The following is a 17500-nucleotide window of genomic DNA, read 5'->3' as shown; positions in this document are numbered from 1 at the left end:
ATGTGTAATATGTTGGTGTATTTATGTATGTGTAATATGTTAGTGTATTTATGTTGGTGTATTTATATATGTGTAATATGTTGGTGTATTTATGTATGTGTAATATGTTGGTGTATTTATATATGTGTAATATGTTGGTGTATTTATATATGTGTAATATGTTAGTGTATTTATGTATGTGTAATATGTTAGTGTATTTATGTATGTGTAATATGTCAATGCACATGTTGTGAGTAACACTGATTCAGCCCTGACCTTTTTGCAGTGCTGTAAATTACTTATTAAAAAATACTTTAAAGTACTACTTAAGTCATTTTTGGGGGGTATCTGTACTTTACTACTTATATTTTTTCACTACCTTTACTTCACTACTGTCACGCATGATCCCTCTCCGGCCTCTAGGTCACCAGGCTGCTCGTTATGGCGCACACCTGTCACCATCGTTACGTGCACCTGTGTTTCATCAGACTCACCTGGGCTCCATCACTTCCCTGATTACCTTCCCTATATATGTAATTCCCTTTGGTTCCACCCCCAGGCGTTACTGTTTCTGTTCCTGTGTCAGTTCTGTGTATTGTTCGTGTTTGTTATTTTGTATTATGTTGTGTTTATTTATTAAAACACTCACTCTCTGAACTTGCATCCTGACTCTCAGCGCACATCATTACAACTACATTCCTAAAGAAAATAATGTACCTTTTACTCCATACATTTTCCATTTCCCTGGTCCAATTCACACACTTATTAAGAGAATATCCCTGGTGATTTCTACTGCCTCTGATCCGACGGACTCACTAAACACAAATGCTTTGCTTGTAAATGATGTCTGCGTGTTGTAGTGTGCCCCTGGCTATCTTGAAATACAAATGTTTAAAAAAAGAACATTGTGCTGTCAGGTTTGCTTAATATAAGCAATTTTAAATGATTTATACTTTTACTTTTGATACTTAAGTATATTTTTGCAATTACATTTACTTTTGATACTTAAGTATATTTAAAACCAAATACTTAAACTTTTACTCAAGTAGTATTTTACTGGGTGACCTTTACTTTTACTTGAGTGATTTTCTATTAAGGTATCTTTACTTTTACCCAAGTAGGGCAATTGGGTTCTTTTCTCCCACTACCTATTGGTCAGACCCCCCTCCCCCATGAACCCCTGGTGTGTGTGTGTGTGTGTGTGTGTGTGTGTGTGTGTGTGTGTGTGTGTGTGTGTGTGTGTGTGTGTGTGTGTGTGTGTGTGTGTGTGTGTGTGTGTGTGTGTGTGAGGCTTGACACTTCAACGTATGGGTTCCATGGAAGCTAGGTATTTGATGTGTACTGAAAATATAAAGCCTACAGTATGTGTGTACTTTGAGTTTACATTACATGCCAGCCATGTATTTTACACCATGCCTGAAGTACATGATTTTCAAACCACAGCACTGTCAGAGTATTGTCATGGAGAGCATTGTCATGGCATCTTATAGAGAGAGAGAAGTACAGGGAGAAGTAAAGAGAGCGTCAGAAGGATAGAGAGAGTGAGAGAAGGGTGGATGAGACATGGTACCTTCGTTTTCAATAGTGTCGACTGCATCATTGACCAGTCGAATGACGGTCACTATGGAGGCTTGTTGAAGAGAAGCAGAGGGAGGAGACACGGTTTGAGACACAGGAAGTTGACAACGGGCTGCCAGGAAGCAGAGCTACTATTGGCTGAAGATGGGATCAACACTAGAGACGTGTAGCATGGGAGGTGTCTGATCCAAAGCTACATATGGAACCAGACTTAGAAGACCTACACTCTTAGAAAATGTTTTGCTATCTAGTACCTAAAATAAGTTTTCGGCTGACCCCATAGGAGAACCCTTTTTGGTTCCAGGTAGAAAGAACCCTTTCGGGTTCCATGTAGAACCCTCTGTGTAAAGGGTTCTACCTCGAACCAAAAGGGTTCTTTCTACCTGGAACCAAAAAGTGTTCTCCTGGAACCAAAAAAGGTTATCCTATGGGGACAGCCAAAGAACTCTTTTGGAACCTTTTTTTCTAAGTGTGTAGGAGGGGACTAACACAGAATCCATGTGCATTTGCTCATCCGAGTATTGGAGAGTATCCTCAGTACACACACACACACTTGTACCAACACACACTCCAATTTACATATGTATACATGAGGTAGGGCTGTGCTCAGAGAGACGAGAGCTAGACTGTTAAATTATGTTCTGAAGACATTCAATGAAAATCAGATAAATAGAAAAATAAAAACCAAATGGAGAAATGAACATTATAATGACATCACATCTACTGGAGCGGTCAGCCAAACTGATTCAGATTGTTCTGTGGCCTGATTGGCTAATATCAGAGTAGGATATTATGTGAAATGTGATCATCATGACAGTGAAGAGGTTCCATTAATTATGAATGAATGAAGCATCAATGTTGATATGTCAGCATTGCATTTCAGCTATGTAGTCTTGTACATAGTAGCAACACACTATGATTATATAGATTCACATGTGGATGTCAGTGATTTTTGCAGAATGACCTGAGTGATCCATGTCAATCAAGAAACAACCCTTTATAGGCTAACTCTCTAAGTAAAAATAACTACTACTGACTTTTTCCCAATACCAAAACGCCACAAAAACAAAGCACAAGTTCCATAACAATAACAAAAACACAGACAACACAGCACAATATAACACAACACATAAACAACCACCTAAAACCTGAACTGGCTTCTGCCAACAATTGGAACTGCAATATCAACGACTACAACCATTGAAAGACATGGGAAAGAACAACATGTGCTTGAATGTGTGATGATGAAACAATGACAAGGTAACAAACACAACATAGCTGTGTGGATGGAAGCACAGTGTTATTCCTCTTATGTCAGATGTCTGTCTGTGTGCACACTGTCACACTGTCACTTCCAAATGAAAACAACAACCTGACAGGTATGGAAATCAACTAACACACTGTCACACTGTCACACTGTCACTTCCAAATGAAAACAACAACCTGACAGGTATGGAAATCAACTAACACACTGTCACGCTGTCACACTGTCACACTGTCACTTCCAAATGAAAACAACAACCTGACAGGTATGGAAATCAACTAACACACTGTCACACTGTCACACTGTCACTTCCAAATGAAAACAACAACCTGACAGGTATGGAAATCAACTAACACACTGTCACAATGTCACACTGTCACACTGTCACTTCCAAATGAAAACAACAACCTGACAGGTATGGAAATCAACAACACACTGTCACACGGTCACACTGTCACGCTGTCACACTGTCACGCTGTCACGCTGTCACGCTGTCACACTGTCACACTGTCACACGGTCACACGGTCACACTGTCACGCTGTCACGCTGTCACGCTGTCACACTGTCACACTGTCACACTGTCACTTCCAAATGAAAACAACAACCTGACAGGTATGGAAATCAACTAACACACTGTCACGCTGTCACACTGTCACACTGTCACGCTGTCACACTGTCACACTGTCACACTGTCACACGGTCACACTGTCACGCTGTCACACTGTCACACTGTCACACTGTCACACGGTCACACTGTCACTTCCAAATGAAAACAACAAACTGACAGGTATGGAAATCAACTAACACACTGTCACAATGTCACACTGTCACACGGTCACACTGTCACAATGTCACACTGTCACACTGTCACCTCCAAATGAAAACAACAACCTGACAGGTATGGAAATCAACAACACACTGTCACACTGTCACTTCCAAATGAAAACAACAACCTGACAGGTATGGAAATCAACTAACACACTGTCACACTGTCACACTGTCACACTGTCACTTCCAAATGAAAACAACAACCTGACAGGTATGGAAATAAAACAATTCACGGGATTAAAATAACTGGATTAAAAAATGAGAAAAACATCCAAGAATGAACATGAACAGATTATATGAAACACATAAATCAAACAATAACATTGAGGACAAATAAACTAACACACTGGATATCAAATTGTTTTCCTGAAACACTTTTATAACACGGCAGGAGTAAATGCATCTGTTGGAGAGAGGGTGTTAGTTATTGTTAATCACAACATCTCTCTTTTAATGACCTAACATCACACCCCCCCCCGACTCCTCCCCTGGTTCCCTGGTTCCCTTCTCTTAGGTGTTTGCAGATCTAAATGAACTGTTATTGACACAATATGGCGATTGGCGATGGCGCGACCTCATCCCACGTGCTTTAGGGAGCTTCAGCCATACAGTAGCTGGTACTTCTGAATCTGCAAACACCTAAGGCTAATGATAGGGGGTTAGGGGAAGACAAGACTAAGTTAAGTGTTGCTATCGGACCGGACGGCAGACTACCTCACTGTCGCTATGGGTGTGGCCGTAAAGAGGCACGAGAAAGGAGGGGCATGTCTTACCGTTGTCGTCGCAGGAGTCGGAGTGGAAGGAGCTCAGTGATTGGACCTCAGAGTTGCTGCCCTTGTTGCTCCCTGAGAAACAGGTCATCTCTTCGCCCATATCTACAATTTTACCTGCAGGGAGAGGTCAGAGGGTAAAGTTCAGGGCGTCTGAGAGCGGTGGGAGCCACTGAAGAACAGGCTCGTTTGTACCAGGGCTGTCTTTGTTGTGGCACAAATCACACACATACTTTGGCTCCATTGACAACACTGCTGGCATCGAGAGCTAGATGTACCCCGCACTCACTCACTCACTCACTCACTCACTCACTCACTCACTCACCACTCACTCACTCACTCACTCACACACACACACACACACACACACACACACACACACACACACACACACACACACACACACACACACACACACACACACTTTTGATTTGGGAATCAAAGCCAGCTCATAATTAGGATGGTCTTGATAAACTGAACGTGATGATCTCTGAGTATAGTTCTGTGTAATATGAATATGAATGAATATGGAAATGGAACAACAATGCACTCCCCCTCAAGGGTTCCTGGAAAAGAGAATCACTTGGAGGGATACTCAATCACACAGACGGAATATACAGTATGCATGAATACACACACACAAGACACCACAAACACGTATGAACAAAGACTGTACCACACACAAACAGGTTCAAACACATCACACTAATACATAACTATGTCCCCCCACCCACACACACTGACCCTCGTCGCTGTCCCAGGTGCTCTTGTGGATGGAGTCACAGTCAGAACGACAGGGCGAGACAGGTGGCAGGTTGGGCGCCACGCTACACACCACCACCCCCCTCCGTACTGTGCCTCCCAGAATCCTGGGTGACTCTGGGTGGAAGGTGCTCATCTCAGTGTGTTCCACGCCTCTCCCGTCCACCATCTTCTCCAGCGTGGACCGCGGATCGCCTTGGAAACAGGGTGTATATGCCATGGGCCTCACAGGCACCTGGGGCGGGCCGAGCATCCCAGCTCCGCCACCTATCACAGTGGCGCACAGCCCCGCTTCGGCGTACAGGTTCAAGGGGTCTCCCGGCGTGCAGCGCAGGGTCTTGAACTGAACCCCGTTGGCCTTGTTTAACAGAGCTGCTGTTGCTGGATCTTGGACCAGCGTCAAGTTGTTACGGGAGTAGTTCTTCTGGAACACCTGGAGACAAAATATAGTTTTGGTATTTCTTGTAAAACAATATATAGGATTAAAGATGTAGGATCTTAATTTGAGACCGTTTCTGAGGCAGGAAAATAATCCTGCATCAACAGGAAATATGAATTTTTAGGGGTTGAAACATTTTTCTTACGGGAAAATCAAGTCTGACATTTCTGTGGAAATTAGAAACATCAGAAGCCTTTTCAAACCTTAAATACAATACAAGTTTTAAATGTACTACATCGCAGGACAGTGTGATCAACTTAAGATCCTAAAAGCAACAAAGGCTGAAATATTTGATACAACTTTACATTTCATCGTAAAAATAAAAACACACAATAATAAGTAAACAACACGATACAAATACCTTCTTACGGAAGGCGATGAAGAGGATGATGAGGGTGACGATGACGAATAGGACAACAGCAATGCCGATCAGTTCTTCTTTCCCCACCATGGCGTGTCCAGCCTGCATGTCTGGTACCACCACGGGCCGCAGGCCGCAGAGCTGGCCCACGAAGCCCGCCGTGCAGTTGCAGTAGAACGAGCCGTGCGTGTTGACACACACACCGCCGTTCTCACATTCTGCTTCGCCACCCGTGGCTCCGCCCCGCTCACACTCGTTTACGTCTTCCTCGCACCTGGAGAGGGTGAACGGACGAGGGAAGGGAGAGAAGGAAGACGAGAGAGGGATGAGGGGAAAACTTTGCATGGTAATTAGTTTAGATAGTCTGTACACTCCAAAACTTGAGGTAGGCATCAATATATCTAAACCTCTGTCACTTCAGGTGGCACTTAAAACAAATTGTCACAGGAAGTTTGTGAGACATTTAATAATTGCCTGACTAAAACTGATTAAGACTATCCTTCCATTTGGAGGTGGGAGGGGAGACATGTAGAGAGGGTGATAGAGGACAGCTCAGGGACTCCCAGGGTGTTTCTCAAAATGCATACTACCGTGCTACCGTACTACCGTGCTACTGTACTACCGTGCTACCGGGCTACCGCACTACCGTGCTACCATGCTACCGTACTACAGTGCTACCATACTACCAAGCTACCGTACTACAGTGCTACCGTACTACCATACTACAGTACTACCGTGCTACCGTACTACCGTACTACTGTGCTACCATAGTACCGTACTACCGTGCTACCGTACTACCGTGCTACCATACTACCGTGCATACTACCGTACTACCCGTACTACCGTGCTACCGTACTACCTGCTACCGTACTACAGTACTACCGTGCTACCATAGTACTGTGCATACTACCTTACTACCCGTACTACCGTGCTACCATACTACCTGCTACCGTACTACCATACTACCGTACTACCGTGCTACCATACTACTGTGCATACTACCTTACTACCCGTACTACCGTGCTACCGTACTACCTGCTACCGTACTACCGTACTACCGTGCTACCATACTACCGTGCATACTACATTACTACCCGTACTACCGTGCTACCGTACTACCATACTACCGTGCATACTACCATACTACCGTGCATACTACCATACTACCGTGCTACCATACTACCGTGCATACTACCATACTACCCGTACTACCGTGCATACTACCATACTACCATACTACCGTGCATACTACCATACTACTGTACTACCATACTACCGTGCTACCATACTGCCGTGCATATTACCATACTACCGTGCTACCATACTACCGTGTGCATACTACCATGCTACCATACTACCGTGCTACCATACTACCTGTACTACCGTACTACCCGTACTACCATACTATCGTGCTACCATACTACCGTGCATACTACCATACTACCGTACTACTGTGCTACCATACTACCGTACTACCATACTACCGTGCTACCATACTACCTGTACTACCGTACTACCCGTACTACCATACTATCGTGCTACCATACTACCGTGCATACTACCATACTACCGTACTACTGTGCTACCATACTACCGTACTACCATACTACCGTACTACCGTGCTACCATACTACCGTGCATACTACCATACTACCCGTACTACCGTGCATACTACCATACTACCATACTACCGTGCATACTACCATACTACCGTACTACCGTGCTACCATACTACCGTGCATACTACCATACTACCCGTACTACCGTGCATACTACCATACTACTATACTACCGTGCATACTACCATACTACCGTGCTACCATACTGCCGTGCATACTACCATACTACCGTGCTACCATACTACCGTGCATACTACCATACTACCGTACTACCATACTACCATGCTACCATACTGCCGTGCATACTACCATACTACCGTACTACCCGTACTACCATACTACCGTGCATACTACCATACTACCGTACTACTGTGCTACCATACTACCCGTACTACCCGTACTACCGTGCATACTACCATACTACCGTACTACAATACTACCGTACTACCATACTACCATGCTACCATACTACCTGTACTACTGTACTACCCGTACTACCATACTATCGTGCTACCATACTACCGTGCATACTACCATACTACCGTACTACTGTGCTACCATACTACCATACTACCGTGCATACTACCGTACTACTGTGCTACCATACTACCGTGCTACCATACTACCGTGCATACTACCATACTACCGTACTACTGTGCTACCATACTACCGTGCATACTACCATACTACCGTGCTACCATACTACCGTACTACTGTGCTACCATACTACCTGTACTACCATACTACTGTACTACCCGTACTACCGTACTACCTGTACTACCATACTACCCGTACTACCCATACTACCGTACTACCTGTACTACCGTGCTACCGTACTACCCGTACTACCGTACTACCCGTACTACCGTACTACCCATAATACCCGTACTACCCATACTACTGTACTACCCGTACTACCATACTACCGTGCTACCATACTACCGTGCTACCATACTACCGTACTACCTGTACTACCGTACTACCCATAATACCCGTACTACTGTACTAACCGTACTACCATACTACCGTACTACCATACTACCATACTACTGTACTACCCGTACTACTGTACTACCGTACTACCCGTACTACCATACTACCGTACTACAATACTACCGTACTACTGTGCTACCATGCTACCCGTACTACCCGTACTACCGTGCATACTACCATACTACCGTACTACAATACTACCGTACTACCATACTACCGTGCTACCATACTACCTGTACTACCGTACTACCCGTACTACCATACTATCGTGCTACCATACTACCGTGCATACTACCATACTACCGTACTACTGTGCTACCATACTACCGTGCATACTACCATACTACCGTACTACTGTGCTACCATACTACCGTGCATACTACCATACTACCGTACTACAGTGCTACCATACTACCGTGCATACTACCATACTACCTGTACTACCATACTACCGTACTACCCGTACTACCAATACTACCGTACTACCTGTACTACCATACTACTGTACTACCAGTACTACCCATACTACCGTACTACCTGTACTACCATACTACCGTACTACCTGTACTACCATACTACTGTACTACCCGTACTACCAATACTACCGTACTACCTGTACTACCGTGCTACCGTACTACCCGTACTACATGTACTACCGTGCTACCATACTACCGTACTACCCTTACTACCGTACTACCCATAATACCCGTACTAGCCATACTACCCGTACTACTGTACTACCCGTACTACCATACTACCGTGCTACCATACTACCGTACTACCCGTACTACCGTACTACCCATAATACCCGTATTACTGTACTACCCGTACTACCATACTACCGTACTACCATACTACCCGTACTACCATACTACCGTACTACTGTACTACCCATACTACCCGTACTACTGTACTACCGTACTACCATACTACCGTACTACTGTACTACCCGTACTACTGTACTACCGTACTACCCGTACTACCATACTACCGTACTACCCGTACTACCATACTACCGTACTACCGTACTACCCGTACTACCATACTACCGTACTACCATACTACCCGTACTACCAATACTACCGTACTACCTGTACTACCATACTACTGTACTACCCGTACTACCCATACTACCGTACTACCTGTACTACCATACTACCGTACTACCTGTACTACCATACTACTGTACTACCCGTACTACCAATACTACCGTACTACCTGTACTACCGTGCTACCGTACTACCCGTACTACATGTACTACCGTGCTACCATACTACCGTACTACCCTTACTACCGTACTACCCATAATACCCGTACTAGCCATACTACCCGTACTACTGTACTACCCGTACTACCATACTACCGTGCTACCATACTACCGTACTACCCGTACTACCGTACTACCCATAATACCCGTACTACTGTACTACCCGTACTACCATACTACCGTACTACCATACTACCCGTACTACCATACTACCGTACTACTGTACTACCCATACTACCCGTACTACTGTACTACCGTACTACCATACTACCGTACTACTGTACTACCCGTACTACTGTACTACCGTACTACCCGTACTACCATACTACCATACTACCCGTACTACCATACTACCGTACTACCGTACTACCCGTACTACCATACTACCGTACTACCATACTACCCGTACTACCATACTACCGTACTACCCATAATACCCATAATACCTGTACTACTGTATTACCCGTACTACCCGTACTACCATACTACCCGTACTACCGTACTACCCATACTACTGTACTACCGTACTACCATACTACTGTACTACCCGTACTACCGTATTACCCATACTACCGTGCTACCGTGCTACCATACTACCGTGCTCCGAGCAAGCAAATTGGAGCACGGGAGGGTCGGAGTATGAGTCCAAATTAAAGAATGCGAAAGGGAGCCTGGAGGGCACTTCTTGAATGTAGGGGGAGATGCAGCGTGAGGTAATACAGTAGGGGAAGATGCAGCGTGAAGTAATACAGTAGGGGGAGATGCAGCATGAGGTAATACAGTAGGGGAAGATGCAGCGTGAGGTAATACAGTAGGGGGAGATGCAGCATTAGGTAATACAGTAGGGGAAGATGCAGCGTGAGGTAATACAGTAGGGGGAGATGCAGCATGAGGTAATACAGTAGGGGAAGATGCAGCGTGAGGTAATACAGTAGGGGGAGATGCAGCATGAGGTAATACAGCAGAGGGAAATGCAGCGTGAGGTAATACAGCATGAGGTAATACAGTAGGGGAAGATGCAGCATGAGGTAATACAGCAGAGGGAAATGCAGCGTGAGGTCTTACAGTAGAGGGGAGTGCAAGTGCTTCTCAAATGAAATGTTTATGTGTTCTCCACACTTTCGTCCTCACAGGATTATACTCAAGAGAACGCGGTCAGAGAATGCACACGGAGCATGAGGGTGTGGAGCACGGTAGTATGCATATTGAAAAACAACACTAGTCTCACATGTTCACAATCAAACAACGAACACGCTGAGGTTGACTTTCCTGATCTTTCTCATCTGAAATTAAATTGGCTTTGATGATGGAACAAGCTGCTGGCGTGTGTGTGTGTGTGTGTGTGTGTGTGTGTGTTTCAGCAAGTAATAAAAGCGTTTCAGTGCATTAATTAGTGAGCTTGTGACTGTAGCTCATCCTCATTAAGACTGCTTGTAGCCTTGATTTCTGAGGCATTAGATATTCTAATGTAACACAGTGGAACACCCCTAAACCCCTGGAGACAAGAAGACAAGCAGAATGAAATGTCATATTTTTTTATCTTTCAACTCTTTGAGTGAATCTTACAGGCTGCAGGCAGCTTGGGGGCTCTGCCTCTCCCGAGTGGCACAGCAGTCTAAGGCACTGCATCTTAGTGCTAGAGGTGTCACAACAGACCCTGGTTCGATTCCAGGCTGTATCACAACCAACTGTGATTGGGAGTCCCATAGGGAGGTGCACAATTGGCCCAGCATCATCCGGGTTAGGGTTTGGCCGGGGTAGGCCGTCATTGTAAATAAGAATTTGTTCTTAACTATACAGGTTAAATAAAAAATATAAATTATACTCATCTGCCTATCACTGTAGAGAAGAGCTGGTGTATACTGCCACCGAGTGGAAATGATGAGGCATTGCATTTACAGTGATGTTATTTATGACATACATTATATTATTTCCACTACTTTGGCCAGTAGGAAGCTGAAATGGTTAAAACAAACAGCTAATTTAAAAGGTGGGTGTTTATGTGTCTCTCTGTGTGTCATAAATGGATGTTATATTCTGTGTGTCTGAGACTCCCGGGGTGTATGTTCAGGACAGGAGTGTGTTGGCGTGTACACTGTATGTTTACAGTGTGATCATTAGTGTGATAGTAACTCACGTGATGCCCTTGAAACCTCTCCTGCAGCTGCAGAGGAAAGCGTTGCCGATGGCTTTGCACACACCGCTGTTGTGGCATGGGTTGGGAATGCACGCCGTGATCTCAGTCTCACAGCGCCCCCCAGTGTACTGGGGACCGCAACTACAGGCAAAACCTGACAGAGAGAAGAGGGGGAGAGAGAGGGAGAGATAAGAGAGAAAAAAGTAAATTTACATTTTAGTCATTCAGCAGACACTCTGATCCAGAGATACGTACAGTTAGTGCAGTCATCTTATGATAGCTAGGTGAGACAACCACACATCACAGTCATAGCAAGTACACTTTTCCTCAATAAAGTAGCTATCAGCAGAGTCAGAGCTAGTACGAGGGGGAAGTGTGTGTTAAATGAAGTATTCTGCATACAGGTGTGTAGTGCTACAATTGAACAAAGCATTCAGACCATCGCATCAGAACACACACACACTCCATCACACACACACACACACTCATACTCCATCACACACAAAGTCCATCACACACACACTCACGCTCCATCGCACTCACACCCCATCACACACATAGGAATGTGTTCAGTGCCGTGGAGACTAGTGTGTGCATTGTTTGAGCTTTGCCGGTGCTGCCAGGGATAGTTGGCCTCGGGTTGACGAGAGCTTGCCAGCCTAAACACAAACACCTCTGGGAAATCACACGGGTACACATACACACACACACCTTCTGGAAAACACAGGGAAATGTCATTGCGTTTATTGACACAGCGCAATCACACACACACACACACACACACACACACACACACACACACACAGCGGGATACCGGAATACATATACACACACACACATACTCAGATAACCTTTACAAAGAGGTCGGACATGCCAAAAAATGATCACAAAAATTACAACAAAAATCCCCATTAACTGAACCTTATTACAGCCAGGACAAACATGACAAGTCCCAGAATGCCGTGCTCTTTTCAGAGCGCTCCGCCTCTCGTTGTGAATTAGAAATGCGAGCGAGGAGACCGGGAGAGATCATCCCGCGGGAGCATTAAGTCACTTTCTGTGTGTTGAGACTTGGCCTCGATGTGTTAAGTCAGCACGTTAAGTCAAGGGGTCACCCTGCTGAGTCCAGGCTGGGAATTTCGATAGCGATGACATTTAACCATGCTTCCCTATTGACTGCAGTAAAATGCCAAAGGATGAAAAAAAAAAATGTCTTGAGCCTTGTCACTGTAGTTAGATTTGAAAAGGATACGATTCGTTCATGTAGGCCTTTTGAGTTCAGACAAAAAGAGGAGAGATATGAACCGACAGAAAAACTAAGAGCAGCTCGAGAGATATGACAACACAAAGAGAGGAAGAGAAGGAGAGAGAGAAGGTGATCAGGCAGACCAAAAGGAGCAGACAGATACGGGCAGACAGATACAGGCAGACAGAAACGGGCAGACAGATACAGGCAGACAGATACAGGCAGACAAAAAGGGAGATGAAGGAGTATAGAAGGCTATTTCACAATCACAACTTTGGGAAACAGTGGGTCAAGGACAGTTTAGGAGTTAATTATGGATGAATAATAGAATAATGTTGAGGGGAGGTCCAGATTTCTGGAGCGGTTATAGTCAGCCGGCTGGCTCAGGGGCAAAGGCTGGCACAGATCACCATCCATCACCCTGGTGCTAAACACTAATCAATCAAACTATCAATCAGGAAATCTTCCTATCAGTGTGTGTATTATGGACACTAAAGGTCACCAATAATCTCTGTCCTCGAGAGCTACAGGGTGGTGCAGGCTTTTGTTCCAACCCAGGCTCTTTGTTTCACACATGCACCAGAGGAGGCTGGTGTAATGAGCAATAGGAGGACAGGTTTATTTTAATGGCTGGATTGGAATAAATGGAACGGTATCAAACACAACAAACATATGGAAACCATGTTTGACTCTGATCCATTTATTCAATTTCAGCCATCACAATGAGCCCTCCTCCTATAGCTCCTCCCACCAGCCTCCTCTGGAACGCACACACACACACACACACACACACACACACACACACACACACACACACACACACACACTGCCCCGACCACATCCATTTCCATGTTGCAGTTCACCAGACTTACCACCGGAGGGCAAGCTGTTGCAGGTAGCGCCGTGGAGGCAGGGCTGTTTCAGGCAGGCATCGGGGTAGAGAACACAGCCCAGTTTCAGCTCTGTCAGGCCCACCACCTCAGCATAGCGACTCCTCTTGTTCTGCAGGGGCATCTCGTTGTTGTTGAGCATCACAGAGTCCAGGCAGCCCTGGAAACCATCCGTCACCCGAGGACCCTTCTTGTCTGTCAGGCTGCGAGAGTTAGGAGGTTGGACCTGGGGGAGAGGAGAAACATGAGTGACACATCGGATTTATGTATACAAACAAACAAACAAATATTGTACTGTATATGAATATGTATAGCATACAAAACTACATCAAACCAGAATACCTAGCTGTTTCATGTTGTTTTCTGAGTATGGAGAAAGCATTGTTCAGACAACAACATAATATAACAACATAATGTATATATCAACGATGTCGCTCTCGCTGCTGGTGATTCCCTGATCCACCTCTACACAGACGACACCATTCTGTATACATCAACGATGTCGCTCTCGCTGCTGGTGATTCCCTGATCCACCTCTACACAGACGACACCATTCTGTATACATCAACGATGTCGCTCTCGCTGCTGGTGATTCCCTGATCCACCTCTACACAGACGACACCATTCTGTATACATCAACGATGTCGCTCTCGCTGCTGGTGATTCCCTGATCCACCTCTACACAGACGACACCATTCTGTATACATCAACGATGTCGCTCTCGCTGCTGGTGATTCCCTGATCCACCTCTACACAGACGACACCATTCTGTATACATCAAGGATGTCGCTCTCGCTGCTGGTGATTCCCTGATCCACCTCTACACAGACGACACCATTCTGTATACAATCAACGATGTTGCTCTCGCTGCTGGTGATTCCCTGATCCACCTCTACACAGACGACACCATTCTGTATACATCAACGATGTCGCTCTCGCTGCTGGTGATTCCCTGATCCACCTCTACGCAGACGATACCATTCTGTATACATCTGGCCCTTCTTTGGACACTAACCTCCAAATGAGATTCAATGCCATTCAACACTCCTTCCGTGGCCTCCAACTGCTCTTAAGAGCTAGTAAAACCAAATGCATGCTCTTCAACCGGTCGCTGCCCGCACCCGCCCGCCCGACTAGCATCACTACTCTGGACGGTTCTGACCTAGAATACGTGAAAACTACAAATACCTAGGTGTCTGGCTTGACTTTAAACTCTCCTTCCAGACTCATATCAAACATCTCCAATCCAAAATCAAATCTAGAATCGGCTTCTATTTCGCAACAAATTCTCCTTCACTCACGCCGCCAAACTTACCCGAGTAAAACTGACAATCCTACCGGTCCTCGACTTCGGCGATGTCATCTACAAAATAGCTTCCAATACTCTACTCAGTGCCATCAGATTAACACTCCAGTGTTAATGCTAAATTGTAATTACTTTGCTACTATGGCCTATTTATTGCCGTACCTCCTCATGCCATTTGCGCACACTGTATATAGACTTTATTATTTTTCTATTGTGTTATTAACTGTATGCTAGTTTATTCCATGTGTAACTGTGCTGTTTGTGTCGCACTGCTTTGCTTTATCTTGACCAGGTTGCAGTTGTAAATGAGAACTTGTTCTCAACTAGTTTACCTGGTTATATAAAGGTGAAATAAAATAAATAAATAAAAGACTAAGATTCTGATCTCCACATTCCCTAAATACAGTACATTCATAAATACACACACAGGCTGTATTCCTCAGAGCTTCCTATCCTGAGCTTCCTATCCAGAGCTCCCTATCCAGAGCTTCCGAGGCAGAGCTTCCGATTCCGAGCTCCCTATCCAGAGCTTCCTATCCAGAGCTTCCTATCCAGAGCTCCCTATGCAGAGCTCCTATCCAAAGCTTCCTATCCAGAGCTTCCTATAAAGAGCTCCTATCCAAAGCTTCCTATCCAGAGCTTCCTATCCAGAGCTCCCTATGCAGAGCTCCTATCCAAAGCTTCCTATGCAGAGCTTCCTATGCAGAGCTCCTATCCAGAGCTTCCTATCCAGAGCTCCCTATCCAGAGCTTCCTATCCAGAGCTTCCTATCCAGAGCTTCCTATGCAGAGTTCCTATTCAGAGCTTCCTATCCAGAGCTCCCTATCCAGAGCTTCCTAGCCAGACCTTCCTATGCAGAGCTCCCTATCCAGAGCTTCCTATCCAGAGCTTCCTATCCAGAGCTTCCTATGCAGAGCTCCTATCCAGAGCTTCCTATCCAGAGCTCCCTATCCAGAGCTTCCTAGCCAGAGCTTCATATCCAGAGCTTCCTATGCAGAGCTCCTATCCAGAGCTCCCTATCCAGAGCTTCCTATCCAGAGCTTCCTATGCAGAGCTCCCTATCCAGAGCTTCCTATCCAGAGCTTCCTATGCAGAGCTCCTGTCCAGAGCTTCCTATACAAAGCTCCTTATCCAGAGATTCCTATTCAGAGCTTCCTATCTAAAGCTTCCTATGCAGAGCTCATATCCAGAGCTTCCTAGCCAGAGCTCCCTATCCAGAGCTTCCTATCCACAGCTTCCTATACAGAGCTCCCTTTCTAGAGCTTCCTATCCAGAGCTTCCGATACAGAGCTCCCTGTCAGAGCTTCCTATCCAAAGCTTCCTATCCAGAGCATCCTATGCAGAACTCCTTTCCAGAGCTTCCTATACAGAGCTCCCTATCCAGAGCTTCCTATACAGAGCTCCCTATCCAGAGCTTCCTATATAGAGCTCCCTATCCAGAGCTTCCTATACAGAGCTCGTTATCCAGAGCTTCCTATACAGAGCTCGCTATCCAGAGCTTCCTATACAGAGCTCCCTATCCAGAGCTTCCTATTCAGAGCTTCCAACCCAGCGCATTACCTTGTGTTGTGTTCCTCACTCTGACTAGATTAAATTGGTAAGAGCATTATAGAGAAAAACTATACTCACACATACTAATCCATGAAGCTCGCACATGCAAAACACACACAGCCACGCCCAAACAAACATATTAGTGTCCCGAACTCACATACTCACAACAACCCTCCCCACTCTGAAAGAATCCGTAACACACCCATTCCCTTACATGTTTGTTTTACTATCCTTGTGGGGACCCAACAATTGATTCACATTCAAAATCCTATTTTCCATAACCTGTAACCCCAAACCCGAACCTAACTCCTAACCCTACTTCTAACCATAACCCGAACCTAACTCCTAACCCTACTTCTAACCATAACCCGAACCTAACTCCTAACCCTACTTCTAACCAGAACCCGAACCTAACTCCTAACCCTACTCCTAACCATAACCCGAACCTAACTCCTAACCCTACTTCTAACCATAACCCGAACCTAACTCCTAACCCTACTTCTAACCAT

The 17500-nt window shown here is 45.2% G+C and overlaps 1 protein-coding gene across 2 annotated transcripts in view; it reads right to left on the bottom strand.

Annotated features, from left to right (window-relative positions):
* The window catches only part of LOC115125295 (protocadherin Fat 3-like), a 245663-nt gene that overhangs the window by 7068 nt on the left and 221095 nt on the right, over nt 1-17500 (bottom strand). The window contains exons 23-28 of one of the 2 annotated variants that reach the window (XM_065000500.1): nt 14117-14360; nt 11999-12152; nt 5983-6256; nt 5165-5615; nt 4424-4537; nt 1550-1609 (exon numbers count right to left, since the gene is read on the bottom strand). In XM_065000500.1, coding sequence (XP_064856572.1) covers nt 1550-1609; nt 4424-4537; nt 5165-5615; nt 5983-6256; nt 11999-12152; nt 14117-14360 — 1297 coding nt within the window. The remainder of the gene's footprint in view (nt 1-1549; nt 1610-4423; nt 4538-5164; nt 5616-5982; nt 6257-11998; nt 12153-14116; nt 14361-17500) is intronic. The other variant, XM_065000501.1, reaches the window with a different exon arrangement.

This window comes from Oncorhynchus nerka, linkage group LG14 (genome assembly GCF_034236695.1).
Source record: "Oncorhynchus nerka isolate Pitt River linkage group LG14, Oner_Uvic_2.0, whole genome shotgun sequence".
Lineage (NCBI taxonomy): Eukaryota > Metazoa > Chordata > Actinopteri > Salmoniformes > Salmonidae > Oncorhynchus > Oncorhynchus nerka.
The sequence above is the reverse complement of the archived record's forward strand: the minus strand, read 5'-3'. Positions and strand labels throughout refer to the sequence as shown.